The following is a 15,706-nucleotide window of genomic DNA, read 5'->3' as shown; positions in this document are numbered from 1 at the left end:
TTTTGCAAAGTATTCACAGCGTTCCCACATTACCTCAGAAGAACAAACTCCATTGGAAGAATGGGAGAACTCAGAAACTCGTTGGGAGAATGAAGATGTCTGCATATTTGTGCCAGTCTTTCAGCTATTAATCTAATTAAAAAAAAAAAAAATCTGTAAATGTGTTTTTAGCATAGCCTTGGCTGGGTCAGTTGGCATTTCTGTGTGGAGTTTGCATGTTCTCCCCGTGTTTGCATTGGTTTCCTCCGGGTGCTCCGGTTTCCCACACAAGTCCAAAGAAATGCGCTATAGGTGAATTGGGTAGGCTAAAATTGTCCACAGCGTTTGTGTGTATGTTCTGATCCTCCAGGCTGGAGGTTGAGTGTTGGGCTAACAACACACCTCGTAAAAATTGAATGTTACATTAGATGTTTCAACTTTGATATAAACAGCCCTGCGAGTAAGTAAGTGTTTTTAGCATTATTTATGTATAATCTTTATAATTATTAATTTATAAATTAACTTTCACTAGCATACTTTCAGTTTTCGGTCTTATTTATTAATCTAATATTAACTCAGTTTTATTCATTGTAGTTATTTGCTAAGTCAATACATTTTCTAATATTTTTCATTTACTTTAGGCTTTTGTTTCTACTAAAAACTGTTTCCCTTTTAGTTTTAGTTAACAATAACAACACTGTAGTCGATCAATTATTGAGTACCCATCCTTCCATAAAATAAAAACTGCAACAGGATGAAGAAACAGAATCTCTCTAGACAGATGAACAGCAGCTAAAGCAGGACAGCTCTGTTACCTGTGTGCTCGTTTGTTCTTCCTCTCTTTGCTGGTGTCAGAGTCGACAATGTCAGCTCTCAAACACTCGAGTGTGCCGCTGAAGGACAGATGCTCCCCAAAGTACATCTTGTAACTGAGCGGAGGAGCATCCTGGGGCTGGATCCCAATGTGACTCAACAACGGCTTGAAAACAACCTGTATAGATTATCCCAGCACACACAAACAGAATGAGACATGTGGAAGGTCATAAATAAACAATAACATCCTGATAAGTATTGGCGGCACACACACACACCTGAGCATCGGCGAGCTGTACAGCTGCAGGGCAGAGATTGGTCTCATCTTGATCAAGCAGATCTTCTTGACTCGTGCTGTGCTGCGAGTGTGAGTGCTGAGAGTGTGTGTCCAGTGTGTTCTGATCACTCGACAGTACCGTGTTGAAGTCTGACGCAGAAGGAATGGTGGGGAGCACTCCTGGAAGCAAAGAGTTAAGGAAGACACTCAAAAAAAAACTATTTTTGCTGCTTGCTACCCTCTACGCACACCTCGACAATGCAATCACTATTGGCTAGTACTTGCTTATCACCAGTTTAAGGCAATATTTTAGGCCTCCTGTGAAAGGAACGTTTTTTATTAGTAAATTTTTTTCTTTCTAGACATTTTTTGTGTTGTCAAAGGAATGAGATCATATAATCATGCATTCTGGATTGTTAGTGGTTTTCCCTTTTGCGAAGAAGTCAAATTCATAATTTGTATTGTTGATCATCAGTAAATAATGTTTTTTCTGGCTTTGACATGGCTTCTATGGAGTATAACGGCAAATTATAGTGTGTGATCATAATACACTTACTATGTTTACTATTTTCTGTGAGCTGAAGTGCTTATTTAGATGTTCTCATTCATATCAAGGTACAGTAAGTGTGCAAAGGTCTTATACTCTCACACACACACACTCATACACACATTATATTTCATATAAGGCCAAAAACTACACTTTTTTTGCACTGAAACTTATAATCAACAGTAAAAAATTACAAGAATGCATGATTATTTGGTGTCATGGTGTCTAATGTTGTTATAATTTAATGGAAGTCAATGGGGCAACAACTAACATAACGAAAGGGTGGTAAATTTGCCCAGAGTGCATGAGTTTTTTAAAAAAGCAAAGCATTTTCTTCAAACATCCATCAAAATATGATTTGTCACCAAAAGTCATTCCATTTGCTGAAACACAGAAAGCTGTGGTCAAATTAAAACTCAAAATCAACACAGAGTGGACAAAAACATCCTAAACAGTGTCGATAATTTTGACCATCTACATATGTGTGAGTTTGTGTAATGTATGTGCATCCCATTATTTTTATATGCATTATACGTCTGTGTGCTAATTTTTTTATTTTTTATTTTGCTAGTTGTTCTATTTTATAATAGAATTTGGGGATGTTTGATTCATTGTTAGCCATTGTTGCTAGAAATAATAACCTGTGTCGGTTGCTGAAATTGATTTGCTGAAATCTGTATGTGGATTGTAATAGATGTAATAGACTTTCACTGATGACTTCTTCAAATGTCTTGGTTAAAATGAGCTGAAACAACGCAATTCTTGACAACTGATGTGTGTTATGTTAATGTTCAATTAGATGTTAAATTCAATATATGGGGATAGTGACATACACACGATTGACATTCTGGGCACTTCAAAATGCAGTGAATAATTGTTTATTTTTTAAACCTTTTAACTGATTTATAATGATATTCATATTGACAACATGATTTAAAAATGATCCATTACCTGCATTTTTAGAAAATAGTGGGGGTTCCGAGTCACTTGGACTAATCACAAGGGATTGTTATTTTTGGGGTTGCAGGCTAAAAAGTTTTGGAACTCAACAAAAAATCCTAACCCTAACCCATACCCTAACAATAAATAACCCTAGACACTTAACCCTAAACGCTAACACCAAATAACCCTAAAGATTAACACTAAATAACTCTAGACCCTAAACCCTAAACCCTAACACTAAATATTCCTAACGCTTAATACTTCATAACCCTAGACACTAAACCCTAATTGAAAAACAATTGATGCTAACACAATAAATAATCCTGAACCCTAACACTAAATAATCCTAGACACTAAAACCTAATTGCTAAACAACTGATGCTAACACAATAAATAACCCTGAACCCTAACACCATATAATCCTAGACACTAAACCCTAAACGCTAACATAAAATAACCGTAAACTCTAACACTAAATAACCCTAGACACTAAACCCTAAGTGCTAACATGAAATAACCCTAACACTACATAACCCTAGACACTAATCCCTAAAAGCTAACACTAAATAACCCTGGACTCTAAATCCTAAACCCAAACACTAAATAACCCTGAACACTAAACCCAAAACACTAAACTCTAACACCAAATAACCCTAAAGCCTAACACTAAATAATCCAAGCCTCTAAACCCTAAACCCTAACACTAAATACCCCTAACCCATAACGCTAAATAACCCTGGAAACTAAACCTTAATTGCTAAACACTTAATGCTAACACCAAATAACCTAAAACCCTAACACTAAATAACCCTAGACACTAAACCAGGGGTGGGCAAACTCGGCCCTGGAGGGCAAGTGTCCTGCACAGTTTAGCTTCAACTCTAATCAAACACACCTGCTCGTAGATTTCTAGTGATCTTGAAGACACTGATCAGCTTGTTCAGGTGTGTTTGAATAGTGTTGGAACTAAACTGTGCAGGTCACCGGCCCTCCAAGGCCGAGTTTGACCATCCCTGCACTAAACCCTAAACACTAACATGAAATAACCCTAATACTAAATAACCCTAGACTCTAAACTTTAAACCCTAACACTAAATAACCCTAAACCCTAAAAATTAAAAACCCTGGACTCTAAAACCCAGGGTTTGCAACTTTTTCAACCCTGTTTGGTCAGGGTTGCAACTAAAATCTGCAGGAAGGTAGCTCTCCAGGAACAGGGTTGGTGATCCCTGCCCTAGACTCTTATCCCTAAACATTAACACTAAATAACCCTAGACTCTAGATCAGGGGTGCTCAACCCTGTTCCTGGAGATCTACCTTCCTGGAGATTTCAGTTGCAGCCATTATCAAACACACCTGCCTGTAATTATCTAGTGCCATATAGGTCCTAATTAGTTGGTTCAGGTGTGTTTGATCAGGGCTGGAGCTGAACTCTGTAGGAAGGTAGATCTCCAGGAACAGGATTGAGTACCCCTGCTCTAGATCATATCCTGGTAAAAGGGGAGGCTTATTGGATACATAAATTAAACATTTATAAACTCCAAATGTGTTTTTGTAAACCAAGAATGCCATGTTGACTTGTATTGAAGTGAGACCTACATATGTTACGGTGTCATGAAAGTTGTTTTTGGAAAAAAAATGTATTTAATTCTGTGAAAAAAGGGAGTGTTTTATGGGAAATAAAAAAAATTATCAAGCAAGTGATGTTTGATCCTTAAAACTTATTGTCATCAGTATTTAGTGTCATCCACTTGTGATTATACTGACAGAAATAGAACTGTATAATATAATCAGTATAAAAACCATAAGACTCACCGCCAGTCTGCAGGCTGTTGTGTTGCGAGCGGTTGAGTGGTGAGTCCTGTACGTTGCCGCCGGTTCGGTTGCCAACAGCGTTTGACATCCAGTTGTAGAAGCTGACGGAAAACGGCTCCGACAGAAGAGGATGTTCAGTCAACACATCTGCACCCACACTGTTGCCTAATCAAGATGACAAGAGACATTTAACATTGACTGGATTTTTTTTTTTTTTTTTTTTTTTTGCTGATGTAGACAAAAGTTATGCTTTAAGCTTAGAAGCAGCTAAGCTAAGGTGTTGACAACTTTGTTCAAGTCTTCTGCCCACAGATTTAGGGAAGAACTACATACGGTTTCTACAAAAATTATTCCAAAAGGGGTTTCGAAGGGATGGTTAGGAAGAGCCTTTAGATTATCCAAAGAACCGTTTTTTTTCCACTAGACTGACTTTCTATAATATATTTGTTGCTTTTTTACTAAAAAAAAACTTTGGTGGTAAAAGATCCATTTGATATGGAGAAAATGATCTTTTCCCTAGACACACTATGAATAAATACCATAAGAATTGGTCGAAATGATTATTGCAAAGTGTTTTGCAATGAGTAAGCCATGTTTCTTATTTGCCTATATGTAATATAAGTGAGGTATTACTGAGAATTTAGGACTTCTACCTGCAGTTTCATCCATACCCCTTTTCATATTAATCATTGTTAAATTATTATTAATTAATTATTTTATTTTTATTTTACTATTCTGTAGAATCTGAAATTTGTAATAACCTGTGTATTTTAAATAAAACCATTTCCTTAAACTATTATGTTTTGTTTTTTTCTATTATTTGTTTTGCATTGATCATTTTAGTTATGATTATATAATCATTTATAAATCTTAGTTATTCATTTAGTCATCCATTTATTTGATTCATATTTTGAATTCATTTATGTTTGTAATTTATCATATTAATCATTTATTAATTTGACTTCTTTACTTTATATATTTCTTATTACTTGTTCTGCTTTTAGTGTTTTTTCCATTGTTTAGTCTTATTTTGATGGTGCTTCATGAAATGTTCTTCTCCACTGATTTAATTCAAGGTCCTATGGCCAGAAATATAATAACATTTGTTATGTTTGTGCTGTCCAGACGAAGATTATTCGATAAACCCTGCTTTTTTATTATCATCCCTTCGTCTCCTGCTTCTGTTCTTCACTGGCTTCGTTCCACAGTTGGCTCCTATATTGATAGTAGGTCTGCTAATTCAGTTAAATACTGGTTAACCAGTTTGGGTACAGGGAACTCTGCTGACTTGTTGTCCGAATACCTGGAGAAATTGACATTTCCAGAAAAGATCTGTTGCCCAGGGCTGGATCTTATTTATCTGGCATGGAGACTGTGATCTAACAATTCATTACACGTCTGTTATTTCCGAGAGTAATTGTGAAGCCTGTCTGTATAAATACCATAAAACAACATAATGAGAGTGACGTAAGTGCTGTTTGTGACGTGTCTAATGACCTGTTGTTCTGTTTTATAATTATTTGACTTATTTCTGTATTTACTTATTTGTGTGTTTGTGTGTGTGTGTGTGTGTGTGTGTGTGTGTATGTTAAAATTGGTAAAATAAATAAAAAGAAAGAAAAAAAGAAAGAAACTTTGGTGTATTCCTCCTTGTCCACTGCCTGTGATGTTTCTCTTTAGAAGTTGTGAATTATAAATATGTTTAAGAGTCGAGATGATGATAATAATGTTAAAACATGTAAAATATTAAAACACACACTAAACACACACCTCACAGGTGAGTCAAAAAAAGTGTATTTTCAAAAATGATATAAACGCATTAAAAGATTCTGCATATCTCGTTTTATAGCGGAGTAAGCTCTGGAGCAAGGGAAGCAAAAGTCAGGTCACCCATAGAATGCAGACAAATTGAGGACGCTGTTAAAAGACGAGAATCAGAGGAACAGCAATCGAAAGTCTAGGAGAGTGCACCGTTAAAAGCTCTAAGAGATATTGAGGTGCCAAACCATGCAAGGCCTTATCCGTGAGCACGAGGATTTTAAAAATCAATAAAAAACCTAACAAGGAGCCAATAAAGACATTACAAAACCAGAGTTATACAGTATGTTCTCTTGTTTTTGGTCCCTGTCAGAATTCTAGCAGATGTGGATATCATTTAAGGCACTTTCACGCTAACACTTTTGGTCCGCACCTGGCTTCCTTTGACGTCAAAAGTAGGGTACGGTACACTAGCGTGTACCTTGTTTTCTGAAATCAGATGAGCACCCACAAACTTTACCCAAATCTGCCTGAAAGAGGTGGTATGGGAAACGGTTCATGCAAACTCTGGTTTGGTCTGGTTCTCCAAAAGGCAGAGAGATGCAAGTCACTCTCTGTATGTTACCAAAACCAAAAGATTCAGTAAAAGCAGAACGACCGTGATGTGTATACATCTTTCAAGGTTCATACACACTTTTACTACTAAAATTTCATGACTTTTTCATGATTTTTCAAAGACTTTTAAGTAAATTGTCATCACCTAATGTTTCATGTAATGTCTACATATGCATGGTAACAGAAAAACAATGCATGTTCAAATTTATTACAGCATATCGTAAAACACTACCTATTTAGTTTCAATTTATATTTATATGTATGAAAAACTGATTTAGATAATGTTTACACAGTGCTAACAATGTGAGAGTACGTGATTGGCCAAGAACAGAAAAGAAGTAAATAACCTATTTTCAAGTATAAAGATATCTGTCTCATGATTTTTCTAAAACTTTGTGTTTTTTTCTGCTTTTACAAAACTTTTTCAGGCTTAGAAAATGCAATGTCAAAATTCCATGACTTTTCTAGTTTTTTCATGACCGTATGAACCCTGGTCTTTCCATTTTGCCGCTTTGCTTTCGTTGCCATCACCTAGCAACAGCTGTACAAACAACAGCAGCTTGATGATGTAAGCGTAAGGAAAAAAGACTGTGTGAACACTAACCAGCTGAGAAGGTAGTAAGTGTGGATGAACTTGGGTTCCCAAAATGGCCTGTTTCCACTAAGTGGTACGGTATGGTTTGGTGTGCTTTTATGGCCATTTCCACTGTCAAAGGTACCTAAAAGCGAATTGTACTGTACCACTCTTTTTTCACCCTTTGCAAAGGGTACCTAGCACGAAAAAAGGGGTAACAAAAGGCAGAGCAAGACGCGCAGCTGAACATTAAGAAGCAGGAGAATGAAAACAAACGAACAGCCATTTTTAAAAACACTGCCGAGACATTACACCGTAATAATTGATACATATGATAAGCCATGGTCGAACTGAGCTCAAACAAACCTTGTCGACGTCTTGAAGAACAGCCACAAAGCCAAGAAGAATGAAATCAGCCGTGTCCTGTTGTTGTTTTACGTGCCTGTCTAAAAGTGTGAGTGGTTTCACTTTCTCCAGAGAGCTCGCCTAACGTCTATATTTGAAATAACTAACTTCTTGAGCTCATATTAATAATATGCACTCATTGAAGCGCTTCTAATATCCAAACCTTTTCAGAAGGGACAAACGCGAGAGTGAAGTGTGAAAAAACAAATGAGAAGCCAGAGAAAACTGCAGCAAATGATGCTTCCCGCAACCTAAAACATGAATAAACTGCAATGTTTAATTATTATCATCGTATTTTGGACTATTCCAAAATAACTCGGAATGATGGAATTACTCTCTAACAGAGGTTACATGTGCTGCTGAAGATTAAAGACACATATGAGAGGCTTGCACTGACTGTGGGCTATATGTTGCGTGTTGTTTTTAAAGCCAAATAAGGACAACGTGAATGCTGTGTGTTTTTCTGTAAGTGGTAACACATCAGAGACTGTAAGGGTCTGTATGTGTTGAAATATGTTGCATTTATTTATTTCTTTTATATAATTGCAGACGTTACAGTAGGTCATTAATCTGCAGTTATAATCAAATCATGTTCACAGAAAGATTAGTAATGAACATTTATACAGAAGTATTTATGTGTATAAAGCACCTGTTTTGTGAGAAGTACTTCTCATATGACATGTGAACAACCCGTACAGCTGTACTGTGACATTTCCTTGAGTAAAAATGATGTCGTCTGAAACTTTGTCATACACCAACCCCACCAAAAAGATACCCTTTTGGCAGTAGAAATGTAAGCCTGATAAGGGTGACCCATACCAACCCGAACCGTACCGTAAGTCTCAGTGAAAATGGGTCATTTGACAGTGGAAATGGTCATAAAAGCGTACCGAACCAAACCGTACCGTACCACTCAGTGGAAACGGGCCATTATATTCACACATATCAAGGTGAGCATCTTTTGTTTTAGCCATCTTGACTATTTTTTTGTTGTTGTTGCTTTCTTCTGATTGACTTAATCAACAGCTCAGAACACTAGTGACAAGCTCTGCATAAGACTTTTGGCCAGCGGAGAAATTAAAATGGTCGTGCCCAGCTGAGTCTGGTTCTCTCAAGGTTTTTTTTTTCACTCTCCTATCAGGTGAATTTTTTTTTCCCTCTCCGCTGTCGCCACTGGCTCGCATGGTTCAGGATTGGTAGAGCTAAGCATCGATGAATTTGCTCTTCAGTGTTTGAACTCTCAGTAATGATTTTAAATCACACTGAACTGAGCTAAACTGAACTGAACTTAAACACTAAAAACTGAACTACACTGTTCCAGTTACTATGACCATTTATGTGAAGCTGCTTTGACACAATCTACATTGTAAAAGCGCTATACAAATAAAGCTGAATTGAATTGAATTGAACTGGTTAAACTATTAAGTGAAAAGACATAAAATCTTTCAAGTTAGTAAAAAAAAACAAAAAAACAAACAGAAATGATGCCCTTCACATGAACCCGTATGTACATGTAAATACCAAAGTTCACTGTTCTTTGAGATTCATGATTAACCCAGTTTGGTGCCTCAGCACTTTTGTGATGACTCAGACATTTTCAGAGCAGAAAAATAGACAAAACAAAGACAGAAAATTAAACGCAACAGGGTTAGCAACCCGCTCTCATACTGTAGGAAACGCCATATATCAAGAAAACGCATTTGTCCTCAAAGTTCAGACTTTCACCCTTCTAATATTAGATTGAGAAAAAAAAGCAATAATCTGTAAATGCAGAAACGCGGGTACCTGTGCGTGTCAGAGAGCTGCTCTTGGTTGCAGTTTGTTCGTTTGCTCGATGAGGTGTCGCTTCCAACAGGTTGTGCAGACTGTGGATGCTTCCTGTTAAGTAGCTCAGCAACGACTCTTTCCTCGGGCTGTGATTGCACTGTAAGCCTGTCCGACTGACATGAGCGGGAGAATCGGCCGCTGTATCGCCACTCGTGTAGCTCAGGGACTGGTAAGGATGGGAACCCTAAAAAAGAAAGCATTTAGATACAGCTTTACATTGATATACAGTTGAAGTCAGAATAATTAGCCCTCCTGAATTATTAGCCACCCTGTATATATTTTTTTCCTTAGTTTCTGTTTAATAGAAAGCAGATTTATTCAACGAATTTCTAAAGAAAACTGTTTCAAACTAATTTCTAATAACTGATTTATTTTATCTTTACCATGACGGTACAGTACATTTTACTTGAAATTTTTCAAGGTACTAGTATTAAGCTTAAAGCACAATTTAAAGGCCTAACTAGGCGAGTTAAATAGACAATTCATTGTATAACGATGGTTTGTTCTGTAGACAATCGAGAAAAAAAATATTAATATATATAGACCAGATAATATTTACCGTTAAATGTTTTTTTTTTTTTTTAATGAAAACATCTTTTATTTTAGCAAAAAATAATATTATCAGCCATACTGTGAAAGATTCCTTGCTCTGTTAAACATAATTTGGGAAATATATTTTTTAAAAATGACAAGATAAAAAGAAAAATAAAAAAAAGAAAAATTTTAACTTTAACTGTATGAAAACAGTACCTTGATCCTGAGGGCGGATTCGCTGTGTGTGTGTGATTTGGAGAGTTTTCTCATGATCTCCACTCCAGTCACAGGTGCAGAGTTACCGGTAGGAGCAGGACGACTGCATACTCCCTCTAACAGCATTGTGTGCTCACTTACTGTACCTAAATGACACATAGTAAAGATAAAGTCAACAAATCTGCATTCAAAATATTACCTTTCAGGTAGTCTGTGTGTAATATAGAGGTTGGCAAATGCTAAAGGTCTACAAAGACTTTTCTACGATTAATAGATTTTATACTGAAGTAAAAGAGATTTCCTAATTTGTCAGGAATTAGTCAAATTGGGACAATATAAAATTAACAATGGTTGTTAATTTTACAATTTGAAAATTAATTTATTAATTTGACAATGGGTCTTAATTTTAATGTATTTTTTGTTGGTCTATTATATACTTAATAAACAAGAATAATGAATAACATCTAAGGTGAAGTGCTTCAAAACCTATATGCTCCAGCGCCAATGCACATACTGGTTTGTTAAATAAAATAAAATTTAGCCTAAAATAAATTAAAGTGAAATGTTTCAAAAGAAACTGTCTTAATTTTTATAACCACAAAATCATCATTTATCATGGTTATTGTTTTTATCACAAGCGCTTAGAAAGCCTCCAAAGCTTAAATTCAGATATATGATGAAGGGTGTTTGGTTTTCGACAGTTTAACCGCCGACCGCCTTAAAGCCCTGAGTCACCATCTGACCAATCAAAGCACAGTCAGCTCTCAAAAATGAGAGTGTTTAGAGAGTGGTAATAGATAGACACATATATTGTACACTTTATTGTCAGACTGAATATTTCTGAATATTTTCTTGTGAAACAGACACATTTCAACAAAAAACACAGCAAGAAAATATTAACAACACTTCAATTATAGAGTGTGACATCAAAAATTAACAAACATCTACTTTATTTAGTATGAAGTGTCTTTATTAGCCCTAATATTGACTGATGAACAAAGGAGAGTTTTAATTTGACTTCTGGTTTGATGGTAATACAAAATTGTGTTTTACAAAAAGAAGCACACGAAACAGCGGAGAACACAAATGTTTCTGTGATTTAGTTTGAAGGCAGATGAAACAGCGCTGACAATTTTCAATGGATCTGACAAACAGATGAACACTGTGCCATGAATAATCCAATAAAAAAGGCTATTCTACTGATATAGCCAAGACACTTCATCCTAAATAAAGTAGATGTTTGTTTATTTTTTATGTAGCCTGTAGTTTTATAAATATTTATTGCTATAAATACTCAGATACTCAAATTTGTAAAATGTTAATATGTCTAATGTGTGTTTGTCATGTTCTAAGAAATTTAAAGTTGTTTCTAGGAGTAAAATCCCCATTTACTAAATATCCACTGATCTGACAATTTTTTATGTTTTATGTGTTTTTTTATCGTAAAAGACTTCCAAAACTAAATTAGAAACCTTTAAAATACATACTAGTGGCACTTTAAATCTGTTGTTTGTGTTAGTGAAAGGATGTTAAGTTTTGACTGAATTACCAGCATCAAACTCAAACTCTGCTCCATCCGCACTGGTGTCACTCTGCAAGGCGCCTCCACAGTCCAGACCCGGGGTCTGCTCAGGCTCCACGGGCTCCTGTTCTTTGGGTTTAGGAAGCTGTTGTGGCAGGCCAACCGCCTTAAAGCCCTGAGTCACAACGATGAATTTCATCCACTGACGAGCAAGTGCCACCAAACCTTTCCTCAGGGTGACCAGAGCAGGCAGTCCATCATTCTGACAAGATACAGATGAATAAGCAGTTAAAGTTTAGCAAAGAATATTTAATAAGTAATGCCTCCAAATAAATTTGTATTCAACTGTAGTTAGTTACAGAACCACATGCATTTATTGCTATACATTTGTCATATTGTCATTAACAACAACAGTCATGAAGAATTTAATCTGGAGGTCATGGAAGGAAAATCAACCAATCAGAAAAGTGCAATTGTATAGTGATTTACTGCATCACCACTTTTTTCAGTGACTCAAATTAACGTTTCAAAAGTTTCAAATTAATTTTTTCCCATTCATATTTTACTGTAAAGATTTTAAGAGTCCTCAAGTTTTTGTTTAAACACTACAATCCATAAACCAAACTAATAGGTTATATGCAGAAGCATGCAGAAGGACTTTTAATTTGTCAGTAACCTGGGCCAAATGCTTTCAGTGAACTGTATCAATTGTTATGTTACTGTGTGAATTGTTATGATTAGAGCTTAGAATCACCAAGAGGCGACACTTAATAGAACGTTCCATTGCAACAGCAGCGCCCAGTGATTCCACCATTCTGGAGTGAAATTGATTGGACGTCCATTGGATTTTATTGCTGTCGCGATGGCAAGCAGCAGCTTTGCTTTTTATTTTTTCATTTAAAAGTGCATTAAAGCAGAAATACAACCATGGAGACACCAATAGAACACTTAAAATCAAAGATTGGTGATCATCAGCAATTTTAATTTTTAAGTTTATTTTACAGACTTAATGTTTAATATATTAACCATACTTGGTTTTTTTTTTTTAACTGTCACTTTTAGGTGAAATTACTTTCAAGTACTTTAATTTAATAGTTTACGCACTGGCATAATACATAATAATACTCACATGTTAAATTAACATGACTTTCAAAATGGGATGTTGATAACAGATTAACAGTACTTATTGTTGGAGTATTATAATATAATAGTACATAGTATTTTTTTCCAGTGTTGTCTGTTATTTAAAAAGCTACTTTCTCCAAATGTATTTATTTTATATATTTTTTTTTATTCATGATTTTTAATCTCCTCATCCACCACCAGTGTGCAGCATCCACCTGGATTTTGCTCCAGACCGCACACCACACACCAGCTGATTGGTGGAGAGGAGACCATGATGAAGCCATATATAATATAGGGAGGGTTAGGAGACCATGATGGACAGATGCCAGTGGGCAGATTTGGCCAGGATGCCAAACCCCTACTCTTTTTTTGAAGGACATCCTGGGATTTTAAACGACCAAAGAGAGTCAGGACTTCGGTTTAACGTCTCATCCGAAAGACGGATTTCATTGGGAAATTGTTTAAAAATGTTTTAAAATGTTACTTTTCAAAGGGGATGTACTGATTTCAACTCATATTTAACTCAATATTTTAATTCATTTTGTCTGTTAGTTATCTGTGCTGTAGTTCTGTGGGAATTTTCATCCCAAATTGTCTGCCGCGAGACACTAGCGGCATCTAGTGGTTGTTTCCCAAATAGCAATAGAGTGTCACCTCTTGGTGATTCTATGCTCTTTGGTATCACACAAAATCTGCAGAAACTCACGTTTGGTCTGAGCCCCTCCCCCGGACAATATGACAATCACTGATTGGCTCTTGTACTAGAAGGCTGGCTTTGTTAACCATTTAGTAGTTACTGACTGGCTCCTAGAAGGGGTGATTCATTCGCCATATTGACAGTTACACTTTTCCCTATTCAAAAGTATACATGTCTTGTGTATTCTATAGTCTTTGACTGTATGCCGTTACAAATTTGGCGCGTTAAGGTAGGTTTTCTTAAAAAAAAATTAATGATCTTCACTGCCTAACAAATTACAAAAACTCAAAATACTGTATTTGAGTATTTTTTTTCTCAGAAACTGTAATTTGCTAAATAGTTTTAAAAATGTGAACTTTTACTTTCCCTTAAGTACATTTTTAGTGCTGTATCGGTACTTTTACTCCACTACTTTCCTTCAACCTGCAGTCACTACTTTAACATTTCTTGTCTATGGGGATTAGACAAATCAGTCCTGTGATTCCTGTCCAATCAAATTATACATAGGAGTAAAACTGTTCAGAAGCATTAGAAGTTTCGAAGAAGATCTCAGAGAGTCAATTGTCCAAGAAGATCTAAAATCTTTACATGCATTGACCCAGAGACTGTTTAGATGCATGTCACTTATGAGAAGATGACGAATGTTTACTGTATGATGACTGAAATGGCCTTAAACACCCAGCTGGCACAAGACGTCAACATGATGTCAGATTGACGTTGTACCCCAACGTCGTTGAGACGTTGCATTTTGTTTGGATGTAAAAATCGGGTTGACGTCAGAACCCAACGTCAGGCCAACGTCAATGTCCAACCTAAAATCAACCAAATATCAACGTCTAATGATGTAACAGCTTGGCGTTGTGTAAACGTTACAACTATGATGTCTATCAGATGTTGGATTTTGGTTGCCGTACCTGACAAATAAATGTCTGTATGATCAACATGGCTTAACAATGGATTTTGGTCAAACGATTTTGTCTTTAGACGCTGGCTAGACATTAAATTTTGGTCATCTGACATCATAACCTAAATTTAATCTAATATTAACGTCTTATGATGTTGTGTGCCAACTGGGCAATAACTATATGCACTACAGAATGTTACGTTTACACACATCCACCAATCACATGTAAATGCATCAGCTTTTTACAGCGTAATACTCACTACTCACTACTCTTGAGTACTTTTGAAAGTTCTACTTTTTACTCATACTTTGAGTAATATTTACAACAGAAACTTTTACTCTACTTGCACTACATTTTTAGGCAAGTAATGATACTTTTATTTGAGTATGATTTTTCAGGACTCTTTCCACCACTGGTTAAGAATCAAAGTGAAGCCCTAAAATACTAATTGATGGTCAGTTTAAATCAATATACCTAATGCCATTATCCTTCAAACCACTAGGTTTTACCTATTTATAAGCAAGAAGTTAGTCATAATTTAAAACATAATAAAAAATTGTAATGATCACAGGTAATTTAATATATTTTTAATATTGTTCAAAATAACAATGTTATTTTATGTTTATTTAAACAAATATTTTATGCTGAATGACAACAACACATTATTTCACCCATATTTTGACATTTTATTTATGTAATTTATATAAACAATAATGAAGTAGACACTTAAGCTTCCTATGTTATATAACTATTTTATATAACTATAAAATTCCTATGTTATATCCTATTTTAAATAAAAAAATATTTAAAATAATTTGATGAGGAATTAAAAAAATAAAAACTGCATAAAAATTCCAACTCAAGTCCGTCATTTGCAGTGCTTCACATGAGTGGGCGGAGCTAAAAATATCTTTAAGGCCGTACTCACACTAGGTACAGTTGCCTTGAACTGGGCCAAAGCACGCTTGTCCCCCCTCCCATCCCCCCCGACGGCCGCGCTCACACCACAATGGGCAACCTCGGCACGCTTACGTCATCGCTGCTCCGCTGTTCAGTGAGAAGTGCTCTCACTCAGCCGCACAGTGGAGATTTCTCTAGTTATATCGTTTCAGTCGTTTGTTATGCAGTGACATGCAGTCAAATATTTCGCCAAAC

At 35.8% G+C, this 15,706-nt stretch overlaps 1 protein-coding gene across 51 annotated transcripts in view; it reads right to left on the bottom strand.

Moving 5' to 3' along the window:
• Positions 1 to 15,706, bottom strand: part of bltp1 (bridge-like lipid transfer protein family member 1) — a 202,041-nt gene that overhangs the window by 82,090 nt on the left and 104,245 nt on the right. For all 51 annotated transcript variants that reach the window (XM_087278190.1, XM_087278191.1, XM_087278195.1 and 48 more), the window contains exons 40-45: positions 11,852 to 12,086; positions 10,303 to 10,448; positions 9,511 to 9,736; positions 4,374 to 4,538; positions 1,071 to 1,249; positions 795 to 970 (exon numbers count right to left, since the gene is read on the bottom strand). In XM_087278190.1, coding sequence (XP_087134316.1) covers positions 795 to 970; positions 1,071 to 1,249; positions 4,374 to 4,538; positions 9,511 to 9,736; positions 10,303 to 10,448; positions 11,852 to 12,086 — 1,127 coding nt within the window. The remainder of the gene's footprint in view (positions 1 to 794; positions 971 to 1,070; positions 1,250 to 4,373; positions 4,539 to 9,510; positions 9,737 to 10,302; positions 10,449 to 11,851; positions 12,087 to 15,706) is intronic.

This window comes from Danio rerio, chromosome 13 (genome assembly GCF_052040795.2).
Source record: "Danio rerio strain M-AB ecotype USA chromosome 13, GRCz13ab, whole genome shotgun sequence".
In the NCBI taxonomy this organism is placed as follows: domain Eukaryota; kingdom Metazoa; phylum Chordata; class Actinopteri; order Cypriniformes; family Danionidae; genus Danio; species Danio rerio.
The sequence above is the reverse complement of the archived record's forward strand: the minus strand, read 5'-3'. Positions and strand labels throughout refer to the sequence as shown.